At 35.8% G+C, this 27,989-nt stretch overlaps 1 protein-coding gene across 1 annotated transcript; it reads right to left on the reverse strand.

The window, feature by feature from the left end:
- Positions 1-10,987: 10,987 nt before the first annotated feature.
- LOC142611587 (protein HUA2-LIKE 3-like) lies at positions 10,988-27,779 on the reverse strand. Its single transcript, XM_075783661.1, has 12 exons — positions 27,300-27,779; positions 25,255-25,337; positions 17,006-19,150; positions 16,156-16,618; positions 13,902-14,010; positions 13,694-13,806; positions 13,382-13,569; positions 12,855-13,296; positions 12,317-12,746; positions 12,014-12,193; positions 11,498-11,547; positions 10,988-11,395 (listed from the first exon to the last, which is right to left on the reverse strand). The coding sequence occupies exons 1-11, from the start codon at positions 27,420-27,422 to the stop codon at positions 11,522-11,524; spliced, it is 4,302 nt and encodes a 1,433-aa protein (XP_075639776.1). The 5' UTR covers positions 27,423-27,779; the 3' UTR covers positions 10,988-11,395; positions 11,498-11,521.
- Positions 27,780-27,989: the final 210 nt, after the last annotated feature.

Below are 27,989 nucleotides of genomic sequence, written 5' to 3' on the forward strand. Positions count from 1 at the left end.
TAATAATTTGTTGAGTAACATACACACAACAGCAAAAGCGAATACCTGGAAATAATGGAGGGTCCTCTTCAAACATTTTTTTTTATCCACACGTGAAACCTAAATAGAACTTTGTTAAAGAATATATCAAAAAAACTATCTATCATGTTTATATTATTTTGGCGAGCATAGATAAAGATAAGGAAAAAAAATATTGATGATTTGTTTTATATTTTATCTTAATTGCTTAAATGATAAGGAAATAGAATTAAAATTGTCAATTTATAAAAAAATACAATTTTCTTTAAGCTTGAAAATCTGATACCCACTTGTTTTAAAGAGAGTCCACATTGAGAAGGGTTTAAAGGGGAAATCCAGATTCCCTAGCATGATTTACAACTAAACATGAGAATCCTAAAACATTACCCTATACCAAACGCCACATTAAGTTAGTTTTAAAGTAAAATTTCTATTTGAGGGAGAAAAAAAAACCAAATAAACTGACTTTTTGTCAAGAAAGGTGTTACGTCCATAACAATTTCACAACAAATAATAGATGGTTAGTTGTTATTAGTTCAAATTTGAACCTAACATTTTCATAACCTTTTTACAACAAATTTTAAGTGGCAGATTGTTATTATTGCAACAAATAAGTAATCTTAGTTTTAAATTCAAATTTAAACTAATAATAACTAACCACTTATAATTTGTGAAAATATTGTGGACGTAGCTCATTTCTTTGTCAAATAATACACTTAAGTTAGTTTAAAGGAAGATTTCTATTTGAGGGGAAAAAAAAACCAAACAGACTTTGACCTCTTTTACCGATTCCAAACAAAAGAGGTTGTTTTGTAAATTGTGATTCATAATATCTGGAATTCATTATAATAACATCTCTTGTCAGATTACGTTCAAGTTAGTTTAAAGTAATAATTCTATTTGAAGAAAAATAAAACAAACAAAAACCAAACAAACTTTGACCTCTTTTGCCGATTTCGAAGTTGTGTTGTAAATTGTGATTTATAATATCTGGAATTCATTATAATAAAAATTCAATAATCATAACTTTTCATTTTGATAAGTTGTGAAAATATGTGTGAAATAACTTGTTTACCTAAATTTAACTAAAACAATGATTTATTAAAAATTAATAAGAAAAAGTCAATACCAATTTTATATAAGTCATTGTATCATCTTGATTTGAGATAGACCAATATGATTTGATTTTAATTTTTTTAATCTATAGGAATGGAAGATCAGATTTTAAGTGACACAAAATTATATAATATGTGTAAAATTTTGTAAGCATTTTTTTTTCTTATTTTCCATTATATAATAACAATTCAATAATAATTCTCTCACTAGTTTATTGTTATGTTGTAATTTTTATTTATTTATTATATAGTACCACTAAACTACAAGACTTTATCCATTTATCTCTCTTCTTTACTTTTTAAGCTTTCATTTAATTGTTAATTGTGGATGGATATGGCTTAGAGTAGTGTTATTGGTTCATTGCGCAAATTTACTCTTGTTCTATACTTTGTTTAAGTTAGAATAAAAAAAATCTAGCCGTATTTTTTATTGGGAGTCTGAACAAACTCTTGTGTTTTAACATAAATCCGAGCTTTCAATTGGTATCAGAGCAAGTACACTTGTCGGATTTCAATATCCTTGTGTGATCCAAGACTCCGTTTGAGATGGATAGATAATAATCCCTCAACGCACCTCCTCACTTTGATGGGAGTAATTATGCTTTTTGGAAAGTACGTATGCATGCTTTTCTATGTGCTATTGATGAGATTGTTTGGGATTTCGTTGAGAATGGTTGGGTGAGACCCACAACAGCCAAATCCAAATGGGTTAAGGCTACTCTTGCTTTGGCGAAAGTCAATAGCAAAGCTATTAATGCTAGTTTCTGTGGTGTTTCTATTGACGAATTTCACAGGATTTCTCATGTGAAGACCGCCAAAGAGGCGTGGACTATACTTGAGACTACCTACAAAGGAACCAAGAAGGTCAAGGACACCAAATTTCAAATGCTCACTACTCAATTTGAGGAAGTGAAGATGAGAGACGATGAGTCATTTGATTCCTTTTATGGGTTACTTAATAAGATCGTGATTGTCAAGCTCAATCTTGGAGAGAAGATTGAAGATGCCAAACTGGTGAGGAAGATCTTGAGATCCTTACCTGAAACTTTCTGAGCTAAGGTCACTACCATTGAGAAGAGCAAAGATTTGGACGAGATTAAGATTCAAAAACTTGATAAGTCTCTCCAAACCTTTGAGCTCAGACTGCCCTTTCACAAGTTTAGCAAATCACTTGCTCTCAAGACCATAAATGATAGAATCGGTGATTCCTCCAATGAAGACAATGTTGAAAAAGAGGTGGCACTTCTTGCAAAGAACTTCCGAAAATTTCTCAAAATGAAGAACAAAGGGAAGTCGTTTGGCAAAGGAAAATTCTCATCCTCCAAAAATGACAAGAGAGAGCTCAAGAAGAAGGATGGGAAAGACTAGTCATCAACCCAAGAAATTGTGTGCTATGAATGCAATGACCATGGGCATCTAAAGAAAAAGTGTCCAAACTATTTGAAAGAAAATGGTAAAGTGCTTACTACTACCCTTAATGACTCGGAGAGCTCAAACTCCAATGTAGAAGGAGAATGTGATAGTGTGGAAACTATTCAGCTTTCATGGCAATTACCACAATTAATTCTAGAAATGAGTTGAGCGACTTGGTTGATGAACTAGGTGTACATTCCGAACGTGAAGAAGTCGATGTTTTGGATGATGAGGACGTGTACCTCAATGAAGGGGAGAAGAATCTACAAGAAGTGTATGATGCCTTACTTGAAGATTGTGGCAAATATGCTAAGGTTGCCAAGAGTGCTGTTAAGAAGATGAAGAAAATTGAAGAAGAGCACAAATCCACATTTGTTCAACTTAAGGATGCCAAGTGCAAAGTTGAAAAGCTAAAGGAAGAGTTGCTGAATGCTTACTCCAAAATCAAGTTTCTTGAACTTGAAATAATTCAAGCAAATGTCAAAGTGGAACGTATCTCCACCATGAAGCTTGACAGCGTGCTCTCTTCTCAAAAACCTTCAAATGACAAGACTGGTTTAGGCTACACCGATGAAGGAAGCTCAAGCAGCGAACCGAAAAATGAAGTGAAATTTGTGTTGGTCAAGAATGTAGAGAAGCCCAAAGTGGAGAAGTCCAAGGTTGAGACCTCTACCGTTGCAAAAAGAATCATTGGTCCAAAACCAAAGGCAAAAGGAAAGTCATTGCCTTAGAGTCAAAGGGGACCTCAAGTAAATCATTTTTGTCAAATTGAAGAAGAGCACAAATCCACCCTTGTTCAACTTAAGGATGTCAAGTGCGAAGTTGATGAGCTAAAGGAAGAGTTACTGAATGCTTACTCCAAAATCAAGTTTCTTGAACTTGAAATAATTCAACCAAATGTCAAAGTGGAACGCATCTCCACCATGAAGCTTGACAGCGTACTCTCTTCTAAAAAATCTTCAAATGACAAGACTGGTTTAGGCTACATTGGTGTAGGAAGCTCAAGTAGTGAATTGAAAAATGAAGTGAAGTTTGTGTTGGTCAAGAATGTAGAGAAGCCCAAGGTAGAGAAGCCCAAAGTGGAGAAGTCCAAGGTTAAGGCCTCTATTGTTGCAAAAAGAATCATTGGTCCAAAACCAAAGGCAAAAGGGAAGTCATTACCTAAGAGTCAAAGGGAATCTCAAGTAAAGCATTTTTGTTATCATTGTGCCGTACGAGGGCACAAAAGACCAAATTGCTTCAAGCTTCAAGCTCTCAAGAGGGCTAACTCTCTATGTGGTCAAGAAAACTCAAGAAGAATGCCAAAGGGAAATCAAGCTAAAGGAAAAAATGAAGGGCAACTCATTGGAGATGTTATGGAAATTTTGAAGAACATTTTATCATGCCTAGCTAGCTTCACCCAGAGATTTGAGAGTTATGTCGGTTGTACTCCTCCTTCTAAGGACCTCACTCAAAACACTCGTACAGTGTGGGTGAAGAAGGGTACTCTTGCATGATCACTCATTATGTCCATGCATTAATACTTCCAATGTATTAAGGTCATAGTTTCATGCATCATGATATATGCAATCATCTTGTGTCATTGCTTCCATCTTAGCATGTTTCTTTTATACGTCTTTGTTTTGTTTATCTTTTTTTTGTTGATCATACTTTATTGCTTTGTTTTTTAGTATGCTGAAAAACTCAAAAACCCATAAAATGTAAAAATAAAAATCTCAAAAAGTTTGATCGCTTGTGTTGTGTATATCACATATTGAGTTTGGCCCAGTACCTCCGTACTAATGGCGTAGTGCATTTACGAGCTTAGCTTGTTATGTATGCACATTTTTAAGTGTGAGCGACATCTAGAAATCTACGTTTGATTGTTGTAAATAGATCTTCAAGCTTGTCATAAATGATTAGTCAATAATCTTGTTTGATCTTGATACATGCGTAGACTTATGCCTATATATCTTATTACATTTTTTTTTTTTTTGGGTCAAAAAACTCTTCAAACGGCAATCTCTAAAAGATAAAGAGCTGAAAAAGTCTTGCTTCGAAAACTAGTTTGACTAGGAAAATGTGGAGCAAATATGTATTCAAAATGTATGGTGCCAAAGCCAAAGGCTTATTCGTCAAAGAAATATAAAAAATTCCATGGCATCGCTTCTCAAAAATTGAGTTGTATTGATCAAAAGTATGAAAAAAAAATGGAAGCCAAATGAAAAGCTTTCAATCAAATGTAAACACTTTGGTGGGGAATTATATATGTTCATTTCTACTAGTGAGATTGGTCACTTGACTTCGTGCTAGTTGTGTATGACTTGATTGAATTGATCATTGAAGCTTCATACTAGACTATGGACTAATTCATACTTGATTTACACACACAACACACAAGACTAATGTTCAATGAATGTCTATTTCATTTTTGTGATTGTACGTGTTCAAATGTGATTTGTGTATACTTAATTGCTTGATGATCAAACCCAAAAAGATTTTTGAGTATTTTATTTGTTTGTGAAAGTGCTTTTGTGTATCACTTTTGTGTTTTAAGAGTTTTTCCAAAAAGCCAAATTTGTTGTGTTGAAAATCTCCTTTAGAGGTAGTTTCGCGAGTAAGTCATGAGTAAGACATCTCGCAACCTATCCACGAAATGAGGAAGCTAATTTTCATTTCTTCCAAAAAAATTTTACACAGAGAGTTTCATGACTCCCTCGCGACTCCTTCACGAGAAATAGCTACCCGCGAAACTAGCCATGTGCATTTGAGGCATTTCGCGAGTAACTTGCGAGTACTTCGCGAGTAACTCTCGCGAGTACTTTGCGAGTAGTTAACCTGCAAAATGAGCGGATTTTCAGTTTTTAAAGGCCAAACAATGACAGTTTTTTAAAAACCTCACTTTGCCTTCTGCACCTCTCTCAACCCAAAACACTATTTTCTCTAAAATTTCAACCACAACTCAAGGGATTTCAACTCTAAAACTCATCTAAGGTATGTTTTAACACTCTTTAATCTTTGAATCCTTAAATTAAGCCTTAGATTTTAGGATTTCTAGAGTTGAGGTTATTTTGAAAAGGTTGGAAAATTTTCAATTTCTTGTCAAATCTTTTGATTTTTCTTCATTGGATTGTGTCCCATTGTATTTGTTTGTGTTTGTGTTGGCCCCAAGTGGCATTTTAACATGTATTTAAGCAAGATTTTCATATGTTCATATATTGTTTCACAACTAAGTGTCATGTGTGCACTTTAACGCTCTGTTTGTTTCAATAATAATGTTTTCTAGAAAATGAGTCATTTTCTAAAAAATATTTTCTATAAAACTATCTCATTTTCCAATGTTTGATAGCAACTTTAAATAAGTTGAAAAACAACCTCTTAACTTCCCTTATTTAGCTTATTGTGAGATAGAGTTGTTTTCCAAAAAAATTTAATGGAAAACAATTTCTAAAAATAAGCCATACTTTTTATATTAACTAAAGATAGTTTTCCTTTGACTCATATTTTTTTATGCTACCAAATATTGGAAAATAAGGAAAACTATCTTTACACAATGTTTTTCATTGAAACAAACGGAGCGTAAGTGTTTGATAAAATACCTATATGGTATTTTCTTGTTGTTTTGGACTCCATTGAATACAAATTTTTGGGGATTATCATGTTTATGCATACTTAACATGTTTTGATCATTGGTTGTGTGTTTTACACACTTTGCCCCATGAGTGCTATGTCATGCATTGTTCATGCATCTCACATGCACACCACAAACACACTTGATGCACACACTTTATCACTTGACATGTTTTGCATTAACTCATGCTATGTGAGTCCATTTAGACCTTTAGCACTTATAACATGTTCTTGTGACTATATTTGCTTGTATTTTTCCAATTTTAGGACAATTTGTTTGTGTTTATGGACTAACTTGTATCTAATCAAGTTTGTTACCATGTTTGTGTTTGATTTGTCGTCAATCTTCACACAGTAAGGAACCTTTGATTGATCTTAAATCATCTCTTGTATCAAAGAGAACTCGCCAATCAACGGGAGACTTTGACAACAAGAGGTTCAATTTGAGCTCTCAATCCTTCTTCAACAATTTCAAGAATGCACCTACTGTCGTGGAAAGGATTGTGAAGTTTGACAAATTGGGATCAACCTTTATCCCTAAAATCTTTGTGGATAAGGATTGGGCAAGTTTGTTTGGTAACTTTGAGGATCCCATCAAAGAGTTGGTCAAAGAATTCTACTCTAATGCATGGTTCACTAAGGCTAAATTGAAGTGTTAGGTTCGAGGAAAGGATTTTGTCATCACTTCAGACTACCTAGCAAAGATTCTTCACATCAATCATCCGGAAAATGTAGACACTTCCCCATATGATGACAGATTAGAACCAATCGTTGAGATTCTTGACACTTTAGGAGCTGATCATGAAGTCTCCTCCACGGGCACTTCCATTGGGACTTTAAACTTTGGACTAGAGATGAAGACTTTCACATTGATCATGTTCTCCAACATGTACCCTCTGTCCAACATAGGTTTCATTAACCTCGAAAAAGCACAATTCCTATGTGATCTAATTAAGGGAGCTCAAGTTGATATTTGTGCTCACATATTTCAAACCATGGGAAAAACAGTGGGGAGATCAACTGCAAGAATGTGTCTACCCTTCTTCAGCCTTGCCATAAAGATCATGACTCTTAAGGGTGTCTGTCCTCCGAAAGAAGGAACTACCTTGCCTCGTCAAAGACCAATCTCATTGCACTCTCTTCAAATGAGCAAGGGTCACTCATCTGCTAAAAATGAGAAGAAGAGTCCTTCTAGGCCTCCAAAGAGTGAATCCTCCTAACATGCCACTTCTGCTGTCCTCGAGCAACCTGAGATAACACCTTCTCACCTTCTCACATTCTCAAGCCTCAACCTGCTAGCACTTAGTCGGGACCGTCTATCTCTTATCTAGATAGGTTGATAACCTTGATTAAGGGGTTGCATGAGCGCATTTCTAGTCTTGCTAATATCATATACTCTACCAACAATCATGTTCAAATTCGTCTAACCACCATTGAGACACAGTTGGATGAGATTCAACCCAAGCTAAAGGAGAGCCTTTAGCTATTCGTGCCAAAAAGGGGGAGAGCACTTAATGTGAATATTTTGACTATAGCATATAGTAAGAGGGAGAGCATCACATGGAAGGGAGGTGTGCATATTGAAAGGGAGAGATCAATGGGCTCAAAAGGAGGAAGCTAACCTACAACCACACACACTTTTGGATTGTCTAACCATTGTTTGGCTAGTCTAGTTTATGTTTTATGCTTTTATAGTTTTTGTTATTTACAGTGCTTTATTTAAAGATTTCAAGTACTTTAGGTCAAAACATAATTTTCTTTAGTACTTTATGTATCATGGTTTTTATAGCTGGTTCTTGATGCTTATAGTTATCTATTGCTTCTTGCTTTAGTTTCTTTAATGCATCATGTGGTGTGTTGGATATGCAATTGATTTTAGCATTGCTCTTAAATGCATTGCGTGTCCAAATGATCATTTACTAGTTAAATGTTCATTGTGGTTATTTTCTAATGATTGTTCATGTTTAATCAAGTTATGCTTTATGTCTTACATTTCAATTGGTATCTTGATTGCATTTTACTTGTTCTTTATACATGCCTTATGTTTTACTTATCTAGCGCTTAATGAAGTTTATTTGTTATGTGCAAGTGTTTTAGTATACAATTGTATATGGTTCAAGTGCTTCACAACTTTTAAATTTAGGTGTTAGTGAGTTTTGCCTATGTTCCCAAACTCACGTTTAAGTCTAGAGTCTGTCTAGGGGTTTTGTCACGGAATAACCAAAGGGGAAGATTGTAAAATTGTGATTTCCAACTAGCTTATGTTGGCTTTAATTCCGTCCCAAATTTGATTTTAATTTCTTCAATCATTTTTCCTGTATGTATGTGGGTTTATTTGTAATGGATGAGTGTGAGAGAGATTCGGTGAAGAATCAAGTTTCAAAAGATGAATCAGTGCAATTCGTGACTAGCTTGCGAGAAGCAACTGGCGAAAAGGCCACGTGTGAAGCACATGACTGGAAGCTGAAGAGTCATGCTAGACTATCAAGTTTGCAAGTGTTTCGCGAGAAGAGTCATCTTGCGAAGTACCCACGAAACATTCTATTTAGCAAAAAGTTAAGTTGCTTTACCAAATTCTTTACCCACACTATAAATACCCTCATTACTCATGAATTGTAAGGAACAGGGAGAAAACCCTAGCAAATACACTTGAGAGTTAGAGATTGTTATACCCACAATCATCTACACATTTCCTTGCCGTTTTCCTCAACTCCTACCTCTCAATCTCTAGATCCTTGAGAAGTTGTTAGCCCAAACACTTACCACACTCATTTTGAGTGTTAAGTGAGATTTTGGTGTTGTTGGGAAGTATTGGAAGGAGCCATTTAGTGGCGGATGCAATCGGGTTGAATTGCGGGATCCAGAAAGTTAGAGAAGAAAAAGACTCCAAGAAGTTCGTTGGTAGCAGGAGCTTGAAGGGCTCAAGTACATGGGGTAGACTAGGCTTGGAGGGTCTTTTGTTATTCGTGTACTCCAACTTTAATCTATAGTGGATCGATTTCGACTTACAGAGTCGCAGAGAGGTTTTTTGCCGAGTTCTTCAGTTTCCTCTTCAATAACACGTCTTGGTGTTATCTTGTGTTTGCATCTCTCTTCCCTACTCTTTAAGCTTTCATTTAATTGTTAATTGTAGATGGATATGGCTTAAAGTAGTGTTATCGGCTCATTTCGCAAATTTACTCTTGTTCTGCACTTTGTAGAAGCAATCTAGATGTATTTTTTTATTGGGGATCTGAACAAGCTCTTGTGTTTTAGCACAAATCCGAGCTTTCAAGAATGAAGTAGTCTTCTGAGTCTTAAAACCATGTCATAGTAGAAAGGTAATGCAGTTCGTCGCTCTAAGTATGCAAGGCTAACAGTCATCCATGATAGAGTATGAAGCTCTGCTGCAACAGACTCAAGAACTAAATGGGTTTCAATTTCAAAATCTTTAGCCTTTGAGCTTAAATTCCTACCTTTGTGGACACCAATGGACCCAGGAGCCAATCCAAACCAAGAAAACCCAGATTTATACACCACCTGCAACCCAAAAAAACCCAACCAACACCACTAATCTGACCCTGTCACCACGATCTCCACCTCCACCGATCTGGCGTAGCCATCAAACCCAACCCTCTCTTTCCACCTTCATTGTCAATCTCCACTAATATGAGCCCTTTTCTCCACTTCCACCACCGATCTCCACTGAGACTACCTCCACGACTCCACCATCGATCTAAGCCCCTCTATCCAACTCCATCACCAATCTAAGCTCCTCGACTACCTCCACCACCACCTCTACTACTGATCTGCGACCACCACCGATCTAAGCCCTTCTCTCTCTCTCTCTCTAACCAAAATCAAACCCATATAGGAAAATGAGAGAGAGAGAGAGAGAGAGAGAGTGAGAGAGAGAGGAGGAAAATGACAAGAAGAGTAAGATACAAACACAAACACAAACGCGCACTAGAAAGTGGGAGAGATAATAAGTTTTCTTTTTTGGTTTATTTTTAAAGAAAGAAGAAAGAGGATGGAAAAATGATTTTTTTTAAAGGAGTTATTTTAATTTTAATTTTGTATATTAAAATGCTAACATGACATTTAAAAGACAAAGTTATATTTTAAAATATTTTTTAATGGTTACATCAGTATTTATGTGTCAGCAATGCACTCAATTTATCACATAAGCAATTTTTGTTAGTGCGCTAACGGTAAGGACCAAAATAATCTGCATTTTTCATTTTGAAGACTAAAGACAGTAAAATAATCTGCTTTTCTGCCAGTGTTAAAAATGGGAAATTCAATCGCTCCCATTTTGCAATATAAAATAAATAATCTCGTCATTGACCACTAGTGGGTGATGGAAATTTTGGTCCACTAACTCCTTGGTACTTTTTTTTATTGACCACTCAGCTTCAGTGTATGTGATATTAAAACTATTTATTGGAAAATGACTTCTGAATATCAAAGATAAAATTTGACAGAGTCAAGAACCAACCAGAATCCCTTGTGTGCTAAAGGATATGTAAACACTGCGATGCTGACACTTTAAAAAAAAAAAAAAAGGAAAAAAAGAAGACCATCCTAAAGCAGGTGCCAGAACTTGGCCAGTCGTGCATATAAAGCTCCTGGAAGTTAGGCATACCGACTTGAATTTATTCATAGAAAATCCTTGCATACGGAATAATTAGAACAAATGAGAATTATAATTGGCTTATAGCTATATTAGATAAATTGATTAACGCAAGTAACAGCCACTAACAAAAATGAGCGAACCATTCACTGGTCTCCTGCAACCTATTACTCTCAAAAGTCTAAAAAATGTACTACCATCAAATTCGCACTAGCATAAATGGATCAATCCGAAATACCCAAAAACGATTGCATTGGAGAGAATGTTTCAACAACTGCCCCAGAAATATATATTGATAAAATTCCTATAAAGGGCTTCCAGGGAAAAAATTATACTAAAAATTTGAACAGAAAATTTAAACGAACAAAAAAAGAAGAAAAAAAAAATCACAGCTAGTAAGTTACAACTCTCAATTGTCTCTACAATGACCGTCTTCCCGCTCTGCATTTGCAGAAGAGAGAACAGAATGCATATATACAAATCTGGCATGCCAACATGCCATTCTTCTGTGCTAATCCCTCTTCTTCTGAAGATCAGTGCCTTGCAGCGTATACAACAACGGCCCAGAATAAATAACTGAAGCTATTGAACAAGCAGCATAACCCAGATAAAAAAAAATGGGTCATACCTGCCAATTATGGACAAACAATGTAATTATTAAAAATTTAGCATTCCAAGGATATCCTAGTTTAAGGATACTTATAGAGTTTGAGATATGAAAATGACATACCAGTCCTAGTAGCTACGTTAAATCTCATCTTGGCTGCCAAAAGCTTGGACCTGAAACATGACACAGGATATTCTTAGCCTAGAATTTAGCAACCTACCTACAATGCAATACAAGAGCAGAGTAATTGGTGATCCAATTACAATAAATCTGATAGCACTGAAATTTTTTTAAGGTTAATTTGATAGTGCCTAAACAGCACCTAAACGGAATTTTTTAATAGGTAAATGGAAAGCTTTATTCAATCAAAGAAAAAAAATAGTACAGCCACTGTGCACAGGACATGTATAGAGGAGAAAAAAGAACAGAAACAGAAATATAAATACTAAATCAAATAGCTAAGGGAGAAAAGTAGAAGAGAGAGCTAGCAATTTTTCTATTTGGTAAGATTTGAACCAAATGTTCCCTATCCCCCCAACCCCAACCCTTTGGCCACCTAAGCCATATAGGATTTTTTTTTTTTTTTTTTTAATTTACTCAACTCATAAAATAAAAGTTCCAAAGAAAAAAATTACACACCTCTGCCTGCCACTGGAATTGGACCTTCAAATGGAGGTCTATAAGGTATGGCATTTCTATGATTCATAGTCCGAGGGGGAAATCTCCATCCTTGGCCTGGTAACCTTGTGGGCTCACATGGAGGACCAACATATGGACCAGGTGTATAAGACGTTCTGCCTTTGTCGGGATATCTTGGACCTAGGTGGAGAGGAAAACATGAAATATTAATTAAAAAAAATGTGACAAGATAGTACCGAAGCAAACAATGGCATTGCCAATAGAACCCAGCTTTTTTTTAGCAACTTTACTTATAAAACTTACCCGAAAAAGGAGGTGCAGGAAACCTCCACTGATCATGATGCTCATATGAGGGTGGTTTCATTCTCTCATGGTTATTGTAAGAGTTTTCTCTATCAACATTCTGCCCAAAGTGGAATCTATTGGAGTAGGAAGGTGGTGGGGCATCCCTCCGAGGCCTTACACGCTGGTCCCCATGAAAATATGAGAACTGATTTGATGGTGCAGGATGAGGTGGCCGTAAACCGTAGTTTTTATTATGCAATGTAGCACCATTAGTTTGTTGACCATTACTCACTGCCTGCCCACAGAAATTGCTGAATGAGCAAGAAGCAGGCTCAGCCATCTGTGTTGATGGATCTCTCCATTCAGGAGAACGATATCGTATTGTTTGGTCAACTCTTTGTACAACAGGCTCCTGAGACACAGATTGAACTATGTTGTCTTGCATATTCTGCATGCGAACACAAAAATCAAAAGGAAACAGCACATAATTAGTTTCTTTCTTCTACATTGATGCTAAAAAGAAAGAAAGAGAAGGCAATATGGAAGGAGGACGCACATGTTTATCCACACCATTGGCATAGGAATCTGACATAGCAGAAGGAACAGGGGGTGGAGGAGGTGGTGGAGGTGGAGGGGATGAGGGCAGTGGCGGGGATGAAGGTGGCACGTCCTGAGGTAGTGGAGGAGCAAAGGGCAAAAGAACATGCTGTTCACACTGATTATTCGAAGTCTGTATGGCATTTACTTCAGCAACATGAAAAGATGAACTTGTTTCAACTTCACAAGGAGCAACATCCTCCATTTCAAGCTCACCATCAACATCTTCCAATATATGTCTATGCTTTTCAATTGATGGGATTGATTCATGTTCTTCACGGGCTTCAGAATTATGCTCAGGAGTAACTGCCTCAAAACTCTCTCCATCAGAATCACTTCCGTCATCATCATCCTTAAGCATGCGGGGCATACAAAATCCAGGAAGCTGAAGACTTGAATTGCTGCATAATGTCGAAAGTCTCAAGAAAAAGGTATTTGAAAAAAAGAAAATGAGGTAAAAAGAAAACAGATCAATTAAATTCAAACCTTCCATATTCGTCGACAAGCATACCCTCCATTTCTCTAACAGGATCATCTAAAGCCCTTTCTGTTCTTGCTGAGCGACGAGCATAGGGACCTGCAGAAGATGAACCACTTAGGGAGTCCAATTCTCGCATATGGTGACGAACAACAGATTCTGGAAGGATTCTCCTTTCCAACCAAAGCCTCAAAACCTATACCCAAAAAGAGGAAGGGTTAAGCACTAAACCAAAATAATGAAAAACTACGAAGTAGACAAGGATATTAATTTAATAAGAATTTTTCCCCTTATTTCACAAGGAAAGTTTCTTCACTTGCCCTAAGACACTGCTTGCGGTTTTCATGCCCAGTACTTCCAGGTGGAGCAGCAGCTGACAATAGCCGTGGCAGCACTGCCTGGATAGCGGAAGGGTAGATACCACCAACATCACCTGAAAAATTCAAACTTAGTTTTAACATCAGTGAATATACATTTTGTTAACTAGCTTTCATACGTTGGATCACAACTTGATAACAGATGCATTACCTTTCAAGCTTCGAGAGCATTGAGTAATAGAATCAACAAGGAAGAATAAGTCCACCCTCCGATGTAAGCTTGACTCAGTTTCCAAATTACGGACAAGAATTTCCACCACCTATTTAGAAAATAAAAATACATCAAAGAAAACACATGGCAAATGCTTATACTTCAAATGCAGCCTAAAATGGAAAGAAAGACCATGCAAAATGTCTTCAGTATTCTGAATGGATTTCCATGTCTTGCAGGAAACGACAAATTTTATAAGTAACACTACTAAATTGAGTCCATCATTCCGGTGGACTGAAAAAAGCACAAATTTGAAACCTAGAGATATTCAAGTACAAAAACTGCAATTGGTTGCTCTGTTAAAAGAGATGTTCAGTCACAATAGTGGAAGGCCTATCTCCAAACTGTGGAATGAGTCCATAGAGAGGTCGCCGTAGTTTGTTTACCAAATTGAGTTAGTTTATACTTTATATAGAGTTCTCAATGGTAAAGGTGGAAATCACAGGTTAAGGTTAGCAAATTACTGTGGTCTTAAAGCAATCTCCTTTAACCTATGGAAGCAATTAAAATCCAAAGTGAAAATGGACCATGAAATGGAAAAAAAAAATGCTACACACACACAAAAGGAAATCACAGCCCAAGAATACAATAAGTATTAAATAAATCCCAACGCCACCACAAACTCAACTACTAAGATTTAATGTATCCAAGAAATCTTCATTTTTGATAACCATGCCTTGAATAGAGAACTTAAAAAGCCTTCTTAAGCCTAAAGGATGCTCCAAAATTGGTCACACAACATTGTTCTTTTCTTAAATTTAAAAAAAAAAAAAAGTAGAAAGAATCCAACAAAAAGCCTTTTTAAGCCTAAAGGATGCTCCAAAACTTGTCACAGAACATTGTACTTTTCTGTTGAAAAAATAAAATCCAACAAAAAGTATAATGTCCCAAGTAAAACAACTCCTTCACAACCCAGACCTCCAATTCCTACATTCCAACAGAACTGGAATCATCCTAGGCATCATGTAATTCACCCTCAACAAGGAAAACAAAACTGATCAACTTCCCTGAGACTAACAGTGTAGCAGAACAGGGGATATATTACCATATACGTAAGTGAAACAAAAGATAGTCCACATTACAATGAATGCAATTCGCATATGAGCACCCCTGGTTGAAGTCATGTAAACATAAACATGACATTTTACCATAGCCTGTTAAAACTAAACATCTATCCTAAAATACTTTGGAATCTCTCTCTTCCCTTGTATGTCAGGATAATCCTATCTAAAAAATTAGTGACTCTTCAACAGAGATACTATTGTTGACCAACAAATTGATACTAAAGAAACATTAAAATACAAACAAAAAGGTATAAAAAATTTAATTTTACTCTTCAAAAAACGATATAAAAAAACAAATTTCTAAGTATGAAACCAGAGCTCCTCAAATCTTTTAAGTTACTGGCAAAGACCTGGTAATATAACATGTCGAAATGTCAAATTTATTCTGCTTTTCAAAATTAACCAAAATAAAATATTTTACAATTTAGCAATTACTCAAATATTTTCACACAATCATACTATTTATATTTCTTGTCAACCGGCCAGCAATTTTACAAACAAGGAGCATAGTTTACTAGCCCCTCCGAAGTTCTACACATTAAGGAAATAGTTTCCCAAAAATTGCAAATAGATAATTTGGTCTAGAAAGAACTTTGCAAAAGATAGACTGAATCAATTACTGTGCATACTAAATTTCAAAAGGTGGTAGACACAGTAATAAGAGAATGGTCATAAACCCTTTCAAGGCAAAAGCCATTACACAATAATTTAATATTATTTACCTCATCCCTGACAATTTGCCACCTTACAAAAAGGCGTCGATTGCATATTAAGATCCTCTCCATTTGAAATGGATTCATTTCATGGTTTAGATTAAATATTACGTATCTAGTGCCACATCATTTAAAATTTTAAATGACATGACATTATTTACATTGTCGATTCAGGAGTTAAAATCTTAACCGTGAAATGGACCCTCTCTTTATTTCACTTGAAATGGAGAGGATCCTATTCCGTCAATTGCCTACATGAGTTAACAGAGTAGACATTTTTTAAAATAAAGTAGGAAAAGGAAGAAAACATAGTAGACAATTTTTAAAATACCCTTTCACACTAATTTAAAATATCCACAATTTAATCAAGTACTGAACTAAAAATTAGATAGGAGATCTAAAATGACATTATCATACCTTAGCAGCAACACCAAACTTTGCACAGTCAATAGCTATGCGTGTTGCTCGACCAATGCTCTCCTTTGTCCTTGTCAAATTTCCAAGCTGTACTTCAAAGGATGATAGAGCAACATGTGCTTCCCCATGTCTGCCTATAGATTTTGGTTTTTGAGTTACTGCTGATTCAAGTTTTTCTTCTTCATCAACAAGTGGAGCAAAAGAGGTTTTCTTGTGGTGTAAATGCACATCAGGACTACAACTGCCATTATTTTGAACAATATTACTACTATCTGAAGTAGACATGTGGCAGTTTGAGGTGTGAGGTGGAGATGCCTGAGCAAGAGAATCTCCCGCATCGGTTAGAGATGGACTTGACCTGATGACAGAGATATCCTTTTCACCAAGGTGATCATCAGAAAAAGAATTCGAACTTGGACCCTCTGGTGTATGATAAGGTTTGACCTCTTTCACAACCTCACACCTAAAACAAAAATAACAAAATAGTAATGAACAATTAGAACAGAACATACTATAAATTAAGTTATAAGAACGAGGAAGAAAAAAATAGTCCAGATAGCCTTTTAAAATTTGTTACAAACTACATACTACTAAAATTGTCCACTTCAAAATTTCATTTTCCAAGAAGTTAACAATCAATTCTCAACTATTCATTTTCTATTTTTTCTCACTGTTGTCCCCTGACAATTGAGGCCACAGTGGAGGACAACCTGCTTGATGATTATGGCAAGAGTCTGCATGGATATGAGAAAAAGAAACTGCAAGGACTCAACCCTTGTGGGTTAGTAGCACAAGATAGTATCTATTATATTGTTGCAAAGCTGCAGTAAAGTATAAAAAGTTTGCTTACATGCCATTTACTTTGCTTTTGTCATCCAGTGAAGGCATCAACAAACACATGCTATCCTCACAACCAGTATCATCTGCACTGCACCGATGCGTAATATTATCATTTCTAGGTGAAACTTTATGACTCTCATTAGGACAGGAGGCAGGACGGGAACTCATCCACATTTTATCTGAATTATCAACTTTTTTATCAGAAATTTCAGCTTTACAATTGGTCAATTCAACAATTTCAACATCTCCTTCATCCTTTAGAGGCAACAAAGGATCAATTGAAGTCCCATTAAAACTGAGGTTAGATTGTCTTTCATTAAGACTAGGAGACACATATGATGCATTTTGAGTTGGGTCCGCAGTTCTAACAGCATGACTATCAAAAGAACCACTAACGTCTTTGCCATCAACATCGTCCCTAGCATCAGGGAAGACATCCTTGGAAAATTCATGCTTTGGGATCTCTGAAAATTCAACTGGTTGATTGCACAAGTCCACCTCCATTGATAATTTACAATTTTCCTCTGAGATTATTGGGCTTCGACTTGTAGAAAATCCAGGACCACATACCTGAGAAGAAATATTGCCAAGAGAACCCATACTTGGCAGTCCCAGACAAGTCCTTGCTTTGCTTTCCACAGCCATATGAGGGCTTCTTTTCATCGGAGACATACAACACCCACTAACTACAGATTTCAAGGTTGGTGATGCTTCATTACATGCTTGACCTTCTTCAGCAGCATTAGCTGACATAGCTTCCAGAGCACGATGAAGGCGTTTAGATGGAGGTAAAGCTGCTTCACCATCCATTGAGCAGCCAAATGATTGTTCTTTCTTAACTTTCCAAGGCTGAGGTCTATTCATTGAGACTTGAGAGCAATGCTTGGAAGGTGACAATACATTATCCAGAGCTCCATTCACTACAAGTGAGTTTCTGTCTGTAACACTATCATCATCATGTTTTTCATGCATGATGATCTGCTCTGATGGATTAACTGTAGATTCCTTTATGGTTCTCTCTTCTGTCTGTGAAGAGCTATTGAATTCCTCCTCTGCAGATGATGATTTTCCCATCCGTACCCTTGCTCGTTTTACCAATGGCAGGTGCTCATCTCCATCTTCCTTCAAGCATCTCTCATTCATTTTTTCAAAATCTCTTTGTGAATTTATACTAGTATTCTGCACCCCAGCCTCCAAACCCATCTCCTTGTCCAATGTGGCAGGAGGCACAGCTGAATCATTAGTCACTCGCTTTCTGCTTGGTTTCCTTTTCTTCTTGATGACAACAGCCTTTATTTCAAGATCAAGCCCTTTGCTTAACTCAACATCTCCATCCAAACATTCAACAACAGTATCAGAGTGCTCAAGTTTACAACCAGACTCGATCGTGCTGCCTTCATTTAGACTAAAGGTGTCAGAATCAACTGTGGCAATTTCAGAACTATTTTCTTCAACACTGCCATTTGAAACAAAAGCAGTGGAATCAACATCATCCGACTCAGATGCATCAGGTGACTTCCTGATTCGCTTATTCCTTCTTAAAGAACCCTCCCGAACTACATTGGCTGATTTGTCTCCAGCATTATTGCCACCATCATTGCACGACATTGTGAAGGTTCGTGATCTACGCGTTTCCAACCTTGATGAACTTCTAGACCTTTGAGCCTTTCTATGAGTGGCACAGCTCTGTGGCTGTATGAGACTGGATCTTTTTTTTGAAGAGTAAGTAGTTAGCAAAGGTGTTGCTGTAACCGCCGCAGTATCAATAGATTCCTCCCCTAAGGCCTCTTTATCAAGCGAGGCATTGGCAGGTGCTGCAGCTAAGGCATCCTCAACAAGAAAACCGGAGTCATTTTTATCTGTTGTGGTAAATGAAGTTTTTAACTGTGAATTTTGATTTATTTCAGGAGTTTCTGTCTGATCATTCGATTCAAAGTTGGATGCTAAGTCAGCTGAATTCCCACCCTTTGCAGGTGCAACCTCATCAGCAGAGTTTAAATCATTGACTTGATCCTGTTTCTTTAATTTCTCATAGCTATCGATAATCTCCTGGACAGCACGTAGAAAATCAGCACTCCTGCCATTACGTTTGACCAGAAGAGATTGTTTCTTCTCTTCAGTAAATGCTTCAACATCAGCAGGATTGCAGAAGCCTCTGAATGACAAGGTGTTGTTATCAGAATAAGGTTAAGTTGCTTGCTAACTTCAAATTAAACTCTCATAAGGCACACTTAGAGAAAAACAAGAACAACACTGAGTAAAATAAACCAAAACAATGGATGTCCATAGCAAACAAGTGAATTCACTATCACCACAATGGATCCAAACAAGAGAAAATGTTGACAAAGTAACACAAAGATATAAAGTGAGTGGAACCAGAACAAAGCCAAGCTTGAAGAGCAAAATCCATCTTGCATTAACTCTCACACATAATTAAAAAAACTTGGATCATAGAAATGGAAGGCATAACTATTAGTATAACACATTGAGATGTCATATTTATACATGCTACATTTCAAAAAGACACAATACATAACGCCAACAAAATATAAACAATCAATATGTCAAGACCATACAACATACACAGATGACAATGTAACAATGTTTTAACTTTTAAAGTAAAAGATTTGTATACTTTCTCTTGCTTCCCTCAAAAGAAAATATCATAGAAAAAGAAAAAAAGAAGAAGAGTAAAAAGTTCTCTGGCCATGAACATTGAAGAGAAGCCAATGGCTATAGTTTTCCAATGAAAAATTGGAAGTTTATCACCTCCCATTGAAAGAAAAATTTACAACTCCACATTTGAGCTGCAACTCTGACCTTGAAGACATACAAGCACATCCATAGTACTTTTAATCAGTAGATACAGATATAAAGAACAAGTATATTAATAAACTATTTGTCTAACTTCAGGTCATTTAATATTATTACGTCTTTCCAGACTTTAATCAATCCAATGAAGTTAAAACCTCCATATCCTAACAACTGCACTTCAATATAAAATAGGGTAATTTAGAAAAATAAAAATTAAAGAAAAACATTCTGCACTTTAATGTTTCACAGATAATTAAGGGCAATGGAAAGGGACAGAATCTGATAATAAAAAGGAGGGTGGAGAGAAGTGTTTTGGGATGATAATAAAATATGCATAAAAAATTAAAATATAAATCGAATAATTTTTTTATAAGATATGTTTTATTGCCAAAAAAAAAAAAAAGACATACAGGAGCCTAAAGAATACGGAGGAAAAAAAAAAACTATGTACATAGTGACAATGATGACTATAAATTCCGGAATGGATCTGTTACCAGTTACTCCCCATGCACCAGGCCAATCAAATAAAGAACCACTAAACAAAACTACCAAAAGGGTTCTTGTTGTATAAATAGGATATGTATAAACAATTTAAACATATGTAAAATGAGATACACACAGATGCATACACTCGGGGTGAAAACCTGACCTCCCATGTGGGGTGGAACAGGGCAGGTCAAATGAGGTGGAGCATTTTTGTCCTCTCTAACCAACATAATTAAGGCTCCATTCCATACAAGAGGGCAAAGCAATACACGATTATGGTCCACCAACTACAAAGAGAACAACCATATAACTATAGAACTCAAAAAGCCTTAAAAGTTCATATTCAGATGACCAACTGTCAATCCAAACAGATTTTTAAAAAGTCAGCATAGCAGTAGCTTCAGCTGTAACCAAATAATAAGCGCAATGTCCAACCACATCCCTAACAATCAATTGATAAATTGATCAACAAATAAGCTCAAAGCCTAGAAAATTTCTTTTCCTTTTTGTAAGTAATATGGAATTTTATTAGAAAATAAAGGGAAGCTCTTAAAAAGATGATTTACTAACAGTGTGTTTGGTTGGGTAGATTTTAGGGGTAAAAAAAAACAAGGGGAAAGAAAATGGACTGGATAATCCAGTTTCCCCCATTTGGTTGAAAGGAAAAAGGGATTGATGGAAACAAATAAGTGTGTGCTTTCGATATCTTGGCTCACCAATTCATAAAAAGAAAATCCAAACACAAAACTGAATAAATTAATTGATTTTTAAAATAACAAAAGAAAGGAAAAATAATTGATTTCTCAAATTCAAAATATTTAGAAACTCAAGGAAGTTCATGGAATAGCATTCATGAACTTAGGAAATTACAAACAGGTTTCAACATATCCTTAAGGAGTTACAACCATATAAAGAACTTAAAACTAAATAGAGACTAATTCTGCACATATAAATTGAAAAGATCAAACAAATGCATGTATGTCAATAAGCTATTTTGAATTGGAGCTCTAAGCACACAGCTAGCAAAAATCTCCATGGATTCCAATGGTGCTGTGGGCCAATGGTTTTAATCAACTGCTCCTATGGCAGTGCCAGGGAGTTCAAACCTTCAAGGATAATGGCAATGCCTATTCGATGAACAAGACTATAATTTCTTTTGTAAGCAGAATATTTTTTTTTAAAAGTCCTATAGAGAACACTCTCCAAGTAAAACACAATCAGCTTTCATCCAGTAATAAGAAGTTAAATATTTGATCCATAATCAACAAAGGTCTTGCAGAACCAAATTCATATCAAATCCAATCAATATAGACCATCTTCACATGCACTTTGCACTTGTTTAGAGTTTTTTCATTTATAAATTTTTACTTTAAAATGTCTAAATGTTAAGTAAAAAATTATTAACAAATGTAACACATAATAACATATATAAGGTTTTTTGTGTAAAGGGCATCATGTCATTATCCCATATATATATATATATATATATATATAGTCCAAGTCTAAATCTTATAATTTAATTGTCAAAATTATGTGGGGAGGGGGTTTGACCCTGGTTCTACTTATAAAAGTTATAGAAGAAACAGGCAAGTCTAAATCCTATAATATCCAATTGACATGAAATTTAGGGTGCGTGTTAAGCCTTAAGAATATTAAGAACATGCAATCTAACATTTGGGTCTTCAAAATATTAATTTGATAAGAAATTATTGAGCAGTATAACATTAGGCAAAAGTTATACCAAATGTAAATTGATCCTCACATACACACACTTCTTTTTTGATAAGTTGGTTGCCACTCACACACACACACATAAAGAAATCTTAAATGAGAGTAGAAGTGATGATTATAAATCAGGCGGGTCAGACCTTCATATGCACTAAACCAAAAAAAAAAAGGGCACCAACTTATTACAATAACATACCCAATGAATCCTAATAATTCTAAACATCTAAGGATTATGACATTCATATAAGGTGAAGGAACGCAAAAGCATTCAAAACATAAATGAAGAGTACGGATTGAACTGCCCAAAACAAACATAATCATCATCGCAAACATGGTGAGTAATATAAACCTGATATTTGAATTGGGGAAACAAAAATAGTGTAAAAGGTATCCAACCAGCAGTAGTAAAAAGAATCGCCAATGAGTTCTAGCTCAAATGGTACTTGGGTACTTCCTCCTCCCATAATAATGTGATGGGGGTTAGGTTGGGGGTTCAACGTGTGTAGCTTACTAATAAAAACATAGTTAAAAGAACATACTAATTTTTTTGTATTGTACCTGGGTAGAAAAAAAAACCAGTACACAGCCCACCCCTACACTCTACCTAATGTATTGAATATTCCTAAGACAAAACTGTTTATTACAAGCAAACTTATGACCCCACAAGTTATATACTTAAAAATTACAGTGGATGAAGAAACCAACCTGGAGTAGAGTCCTAAACCCATGCACCTCAATGCTTTCACAGTGCCGTTGAGCCTCAATTGAGGCTACTGCTCACAATCTACCATTCAAATATCCACAAACACCTTTAAGCCCACATGTCAGATAACCACACCCACTAACCTAACCTAGCCCAAACATCCCTTCAACCACCTTTAAAACCCCACCCCAAACAACCCACATCCACTAGCCCCCACAGTATCACTCACATCACTGGAGGATCAATTGGCAATGAATCTTTCTTTTTAGATGTTATTATGTATTATATTTGGAAAACGGTGCTTCACTTTAATCAGGTGCAATTTTGCGCTTAGCACCTATTCTCTAAGACGTTTGTGCGCTTGACGCTTTTACCAACACTAGTTGGTTTGTAAAGAGAAAGGAAGAGGGAGGACAATCTGAGATTGAGGAGATTGGATTTTGTGGATTGGTGCATTATGTGCCGTCATAGTGGAGAGACGGTAGATCACCTTCTCCTTCATTGTGAAATGGCCTACCGGTTATGGAGCTTTGTTTTCCTAACTTTTGGCTTGGCCTGGGTTATGCCTAGATCGATTCCTGAAATGCTTTTTGGTTGGTGGAATTGGTTGGGGAAGCATTCATCTCAGATCTGGAATTTAGTCCCGCTTTGCATCCTTTGGTGTATTTGGAAGGAGCGTAACCGGAGGACTTTTGAGGATTTGGATAGCTCTAGTGAACAATTGCTTTTTTTTTTAGTGGGACTCTCTTTGATTGGTCGCGCGCGTGGGGACTCACGTCTAGTGACTCCCTCCCTTCTTTTCTTTGCTCCCTTTTCCTTTTCTAATTTTCTTGTTGTCTTTGTTTCTCTTTGTTTTCTTTTTCTTGTATCTCCTCGGTTGCTCTGTGTTTTTTCAGGCATAGAGTAACCCTTCGTATATATATCATTCTTACTTATCAAAAAAAAGAAAGGAAGAGGGAGGAGGAAGCTGAAAATAGATTATTGCGGCCAAAAGCGGGGAACGTGAGTTGGGAAGTCAAGTTGAAGTAATTTACCACTACAACCCTTTGTATCTTCTAAATGTATTCAAACTAAGATGTGTGGGAATTTTTAGCATTTTAAGGAAGAGGACCGCAAAAGAGAGGATCAACATTTTAAGTATAATAGATGAAAGGATTATCAGCCATCCCATATAGCATGTAAGGATGAGCAACAAAACATAAACGTAGACATGTATTCGTGACAATGGTCCTTGGAAGTAAGGGGTGGAAGGTGAGGTAATGGTTCAATCCTGTGTGCACGAAGTGTAATAAAAAAATAAAAAAATAAAAAACTCAAAATTTTCTCAGTTGCACTGCTTGAAACCCCAAAACACAAAAAAAGTATTTTAGACCATCATTTAAAATGTGCAAAAGAGAAACCCTGTCAAGCTCTACAAGAGACTTTCACCATTCACCACCCCAGCACCATGAAGCAAACCATCAATAGAAGGAAAACAGCCTCCCCATTACTACTTGGCCAAGGACCACTAATGACCCCTCTCATAAACAAAGTCACTCAAAAGTCAAAACAGTATCTTATACCCCAACCTCAACAAGTATTGGTAACTTCCAATTCAGACCCTGCCCAAGCCGCACCCCCAAAAAAGAAAAAGAAAAAAGAAAAAGATCCCTTTCCATTTAGAGACTGAATAATGGCAAATGACAAGATACTATCAATACAAACTTCAAGACCAATGTCCATTTATTTTTCCTACTAGAAGTAAAACAGGGAAAACTATATCACTAATCTTTATTGTTGTAGAAACCAATTACGCTTATTTAAGCCAAGAAAACAACCAACCTTTTCATAATTAAAAAACTACAAACAAAATATTTAGTACCATGGTACCTTCAGGATGACACATTCATTTCAATTTATTCTAATATATAAAACCCCATTCGTTTCAATAAAGGTGAGATCGAGGGTCCTAAGCCTAGAATAAAGCAGTTAATCTTAATCACCATTTTCTTTCTAAGATGCAGATACATACATATATAGCAACAGATGCCCATACTACATCTCAGTTTCAAACCTCTTTAATCTCTCATTTAACAGTGATAAAAATTAAAATGTATAGAAATTTCCAGCCATGTTACCCATAATTGAAAAGAGAAGAAATCGGAAAATTTGAAAACAAGAAAGAAAAGGAAACTAGTGAACAACATAAATAGCACACATGCTGCTACTATACCTCAGTTTTGAACATCCTTTATCTCTCATTTAACAGTGACAAAAATTAAATCTCAAATACTTATCAAAAGAAATTTCAAACCTCGTTACACATAATTGAAAAGAGCAGAAATAGGGAAAAACAAAAGTCATAATACAGCATAAATAGCAACATACGCTGATACTGCACTTCAGTTTCAACCGCTTTCAACTCTTATTAACAGTGATAAAAAAATTAAAATCTATATTGAAAAGAGTAGAAATAAAAAAAAATTAAAAAAAAAATTTATTTAACATAACATACTTAGTGCCTTATATTCCAGGCCTGGAGTACTTACATCTGTTCTGGCTTGGTTCCAAAGAAGTGGACCACTACTTTCTTCCAATCAGCTGCAAACCCCAAACTCTGCGGCTCTCCGACCTGCCATTAGCAATCAACTTAATAAGCCAACTTGAATATTCAGCTACCCCATCCTTAATTTGTAAAGATTTCCTAAATACATCAAATTTTAGATTGGTGTTTTATGTGTAAACCAAAGGGGAATCAATGAATCATCTTCTTATACATTGCACCATACCTAAGGAGCTAATGAATTTGCTTTTATGCCAATTTGGAGCTAGTTGGGTCATGCCTAATTCAATAATTGCTATGTTGGCTCGTTGGATGGGGAATTTGGCAAACTCAATAGTGCAGAGATTTGGATGGTGGCTCCTTAATGTCATCTATGGAGCTTGTGGAGAGAGAGAGAGAGAGAGAGAGAGAGAGAGGAATAATCATACTTTCAAAGGAAAGGAGTTATTAGTGGCACCAATGTTGTTAAAAGCACACTTAATGTGCTTAAAGCTCAAAATCCCAAGGTCTTCACACTTTACTTGGCCAAAGCAAAGCTCATTTAGTGAACTGCACCTTTGAGCTATTTGAAGCATAAAGCACACCTAGGAGTGCTTTCATTTTTTTTTTTTTTCGTTAGTATTAATCAATTTATAAAATAAGCCTACTTCATTTACATAGAAAAATGTTACAAAAAGTTGCCTAAAGAATTACAAAATGTTATGCACAAGAGGAAAATGATTTTAAACGCTCGGGAATGGAATCACAGTTAGTAAAACCCCACGCCCTAGACCAATCAAACAACAATCTAGACATTATAAAAATATATAAATCATAAAAATTAACTACTCAATCTTAATGAAATGACACGGACCATTAATTTATTATACACACGAGCAATGATAAATTTAATATTCCTGTACTTTTTAGGCTATGCCTTTGGGATATATTTAAATTCGACTATATTATACATTTGATTGATCATAGCTACAGCTATGTTATTTTTATAAAGCACAAGATAATTATATAGAAAGTTGCGTTTAAACTATTTATGACTAGATTATAATCGTATCACGACTATCATCCATTAATAACTATTTCCAAATTTACATTTATCAAAAAATACACAATTGTTTTCAAATTTACTATCTAAAAATTTTAAGAAATTGAAACAACATATGTAAATTGTTGAGAATGCATAGCCACCCACAAAAATATGGGTGTAAGGCTTTCCTGTTGTTGTTGAAATAACTCATGTAAAATTTGAACTAACATGCTTTGTGCAATCGCACTATTCATTTTTAGCTAATAGGCAAATATATAACTATTTTGAGTGCATTAACTTTTTTATTATATATGAATATTTCAATTAACAGTTTTATATATAATATTTGAATAATGTGCGTTTTACTTCAATTGGGCGCAACTAGGCTTCAAGAAGCCTATGCACTTAGGTGTGCTTGATGCTTTTACCAACACTATGTAACACTACTCAAGTTTGCTTTCGCCAAGATATTATTGGAGTAGGCATCAACTACCATCCACTTCTCTACTCTTTTGATTTATGGATTTCCACAATGGTTCATTTTTTTAGATGTTAATCTTACTGTATTTTTTCCTTTTGAATTCTTTAGCTACGCTTACGTATACTCTAGGATAGTGAAATTTCATCGATTATCAAAAAGTTTTTATAGAAAATTACACAATGAACATCAACATCCCCACCAAATTCAATTCTAAATTAACAAATCTCAATTATTGGAAATTATGTACAATGGTATAAACCTAAAATCTAAAGGGAAACAAATACCGAAGCTTTACCAAATTTACAAAACAATCACATCCATAATCATCCAATTAAACCCCCAAAGACACATATATATTAACTTTTTCTTATTTAAATCGCAAACTCCACACCAGTAATCGGACACAAAATCATAGAATACATTCACATGCTATCCGAAACCCTAACTAAAGCAAATCCATTCAACAGAGAAAGCACCAAAAAACGAAGAAAAAATAAATAAATAAATAAAGATCAAAACTTTATACCTTGGCAGGCCAGGCAGGGAAGCCCTTGACTTTAGCGAGCACAAGATCACCGACCTTCCATTGCCGGCGAGCCGCCGCCGCCGCCGCCGCTTTACTCGAGCCTTTTCTCCTGCTTGGCGCCATCGGACTCGAAAACCTTACCCAATCAAAATCGAATCGGGTAGGCCAAACCAATAGCCAACACAACAATGAAGAAGAAGAAGAAGATTCTAGATTCACGCCCAAACAGCCCTTGGAATTGAGCGGTTCGGCACACTGTACGGAATTCCGGGAATGGATTCCCAGGCATTGAAATCACACAAAGCTCTCAGAGAGAAAGAGAGAGAGATAGAGAGACTCTCAGTCTGTGACGAAACCCTAATTTGTCTCAGAGAGAGAGAGAGTTTTTTTTTTTTTAATGTATTTTTGTGGAAGAAGCGGATTCACAGAGAGAGAGAGAGAGAGAGAGAGAGAAAGGGATATGAGAGAGTTGGTTAGGTAGGGAGCAAGTTAAAGTGCGCTAGGGGGTGTAGGATAATGATTTGAATTGAGGACAGGAATTGTGGGGTTAACGTGCGCACTCCGTGTTGTGTAGATGAATCTATCAATCTACGGCTTTTAGATACTGTATGTGTGTGTGTGTGTCTGTGTTGTGTGCAATGTACGTGTGACCTACTTATCACTTACCTGTCTCTTTTTTTCAAAATCTAA

Source organism: Castanea sativa, chromosome 10, assembly GCF_040712315.1.
Source record: "Castanea sativa cultivar Marrone di Chiusa Pesio chromosome 10, ASM4071231v1".
NCBI lineage: Eukaryota > Viridiplantae > Streptophyta > Magnoliopsida > Fagales > Fagaceae > Castanea > Castanea sativa.